Here is a 2,964-nt window from a genome sequence, read left to right as displayed (position 1 = left end):
TTGTTCCACAGGCAGGGCCTTCCCCCTCCCCGTGCGCGCCGCTCCCCCCCGCCACCCCAGCCCTTAGCCCCGTCCGGCACGAAAGGAGGTGTGTCCCAGACTACTGTAACCGGGCAGGAGAGAACGTTGCGAACGTGCAGTCGTTCGCGATTGGCCCAGCCCGTTCTCCTGGCCGGCCAGTCAGCGGCAGGGGAGCGAGTGAGCCGAAGGGGTGAGCGTGGGCAAGGGGCGGAGCTTCCCCTTGACCTGACTATTTAAAGGCGGAACAGGGGGCTGGGAACGCAGTGCCAAGGAAAGGGCAAGGGACGAATTGTCGGGGCGGTAGGGACTTAGTGGTTTGGAGCTGCTCGTTTTTTCTATTCCTTTTTACGTACTGCCGCGGTTCGGGGTTTCTGCCGCTACTTCAGAGGCGCTTATTTGCACCCTTTCGCCACGCGACAGGCGTCCTGCAAGCTGGTAAGCACCTATTTTAGTCCTTTTTCGGGGAGGGGGGCGGTGAGCGCCGCTTCGCAGGGTCTCCTCAGACGCCCGTGTTTCCGCGCGGATCGTGGCGTGGCGCGACCGCGGTCCCTACCGCTCCTGAACTCGGGGTTGACGGCCTTTCCCCTCTTCCCCCTCCTTCCAGAGCCGTTTCTCCGGCCGCCGATTCCAGCGCCCACCTCGCAAGCCCGGCGCTCCGTCGAGTTCGGTGGGGAGGAAGATGCCGGTGTCTTGGGACGGCTTCTCTTCGTTGCCCCCCATCCCGGAGCAGAGAGAGAATCCGGCGCCTGCCTTTTCCTGGGAGAAGAGCGCGTACCAAGGAAGGGCTCGTCGTACCGCCACGCTGGAGAACTCCGATTGCGAGTCCTTGGACAGCAGCTTGAGCTCCGAAGGAGGTGAGACAGCTGCGTGTGCGTGCCCGCGTGCCCTGCCTCTAGTCTAGCACCTTCTAGATGGACTGGACTACAACTTCCATTGTGCGGAACGAGCAAGTTGGTTGCGGATCAGGTTTGAATCAAAGTCTTAGTATTTTTATGGAAAAGTCATGGCTGGCTGCCTGCCTGCCTTCTGGGCTTTCTAGTGTATTGTTTTTAGAGATCCCTTACAGCTCCAGCTAAAAGGGGCAGCCCAGGTGTTGTTTGCTCTATGCTGCTCTTAGACTAGTTGAATTCACTTCGTTGGGGGAGGAGGGTGTTTGCATATATATGCATAAGACTCAGGCTGCTTTAATTTCTTTTCAGATGCCCAGGAATATCTGGATGAGGTGTCCTTGCCAGACTTCGATTTGCTGAATGATCCTGAGGATGAGCTCTTGTGCGCCAACCTCATGAAGCTCATCCAAGTCACTCTGAACAAAACGAAGATCTATACCAACCGTCCCTCCCGACTTTCCATGCCCAATGAGCTGGTCACCCAAGTGAGCAAGGAGTTGCTTCACCTGGCTTACAGAGAGCCCTGTGGCTTGAGGGGAGCCCTCATTGACCTTTGCGTGGAACAAGGAAAAGGGTGCCACAGTGTGGAGCAGATTGCTGTGGATCCGAGCCTGGTGCCTACCTTCCAGCTGACTCTCGTTCTGAGACTGGATTCCCGCCTGTGGCCTAAAATCCAGGGACTCTTTAGCTCAGGCTCGGCTTTCTCTCCAGGCTTCAGCCAGTCACTGAAGCTCAGCACAGGCTTTAGGGTCATCAAAAAGAAGTTGTATAGCTCTGAACAGTTGCTCATAGAGGAATGTTGAAAGTGTCATCTTCCTCTAACGTTGGATCAACTGAGCATTTACTCTGAGTTGGGGCCATTCCCAGCCAAACTGGGGAGGTATGTTACTTAAAGGGCTAAAGAATATAAGCTGATTTTCAAGAGGTGGTACCTCTCTGGAGCCACAGTAGGTTAGATTAGATGGAAGTTTGATTTACAGCAATAGTGGGAGGTAGTCTGAAGAAGAGGCAGAAGGCAACGTTTGACAGTAACAGCATTCTGCTATTTAAGCTGACCAGCAACAAAGCTCACTCCTGTGTAGGCCTGGATACACTATGCTAGCTTTAAAATCCTTGTCTGCCGGTGGGATGACTCTCTTACTGATTTAGCAGTATTTTTTTCCTGACAGCTGATAATTTTACAGCAGCAGGACTGCCACTAAAGATAAATGAAGGTTGCCTTTTTTCCTGTTAAGCTTTTTAAAAAAAAAAAAACATGGGAGAAAAAAGTAGATAGTAATCAATGGATGTCTGGTGAAAGTTGAGGTGTGTGAATAAGTGTTAATAAGTGTTAAGGTCTAAGGGACCAAGCATGTGTAACATTAATACAGATGGATGTGAAGAAGTTCCACTACTGACACTTGGGCAGCTAAAAGAAGGCAGCTAAATATAGACTTCTGGCTGAATGGGGGATTTAATCCACTGAGCACCGCTGTGCAACTCCATTTCTGCGAATGAGACCAGTGGGAGGAACAGGGTACCAGGTGGACTGTGCCCTGTCTGTGCTTAGAAATCCTGGGGATGTATGTCTAAGGGAGGTGTAAGGTGATGCTAGGAAGAAGGTGGGATGGGGGCAGGAACCCTCGCAGTCAGTCTTTGGTGCTTCCATTGATTACCATTCACGTGAAATACACTTGATGTTCAAGTTTTTGAAGGATTTCTATGCAACTTGGTTTTTTACTTTACTGATAAAAATGTTTTCTAATAACTTCTGTTTTTGTTTTCATTTAGAATTTCTAAGCAGCTTGGGGGGTGGGGAGGAAGGGAAAGGCAATTCTGCTGAGTGGGAGGATCTTGCCCAGCTAAAGGGTCTTCAGATGCTGCAAGCTGGTTTCTTACATGTTCAAAGTAATAGATGTTAGCACTAGAAGATGGAGACCATATAATGCTATTAAGCTATCAGTTACTTAGCCTATCCCTTTGTTTGTACTGTTGTTCTTCCATACTTAAATGACTCACTTGAGTTTTAGGGAGCAGAAGCTTAATTTAAATTCATGGGGTCAACTGGAATTTC

At 50.5% G+C, this 2,964-nt stretch overlaps 1 protein-coding gene across 1 annotated transcript; it reads left to right on the top strand.

Annotated features, from left to right (window-relative positions):
- Window positions 1-335: 335 nt before the first annotated feature.
- Window positions 336-2,658, top strand: DDIT4 (DNA damage inducible transcript 4). Its single transcript, XM_063307493.1, has 3 exons — window positions 336-456; window positions 626-875; window positions 1,221-2,658. The coding sequence occupies exons 2-3, from the start codon at window positions 701-703 to the stop codon at window positions 1,712-1,714; spliced, it is 669 nt and encodes a 222-aa protein (XP_063163563.1). The 5' UTR covers window positions 336-456; window positions 626-700; the 3' UTR covers window positions 1,715-2,658.
- Window positions 2,659-2,964: the final 306 nt, after the last annotated feature.

This window comes from Candoia aspera, chromosome 6 (genome assembly GCF_035149785.1).
Source record: "Candoia aspera isolate rCanAsp1 chromosome 6, rCanAsp1.hap2, whole genome shotgun sequence".
In the NCBI taxonomy this organism is placed as follows: domain Eukaryota; kingdom Metazoa; phylum Chordata; class Lepidosauria; order Squamata; family Boidae; genus Candoia; species Candoia aspera.
The sequence above is the reverse complement of the archived record's forward strand: the minus strand, read 5'-3'. Positions and strand labels throughout refer to the sequence as shown.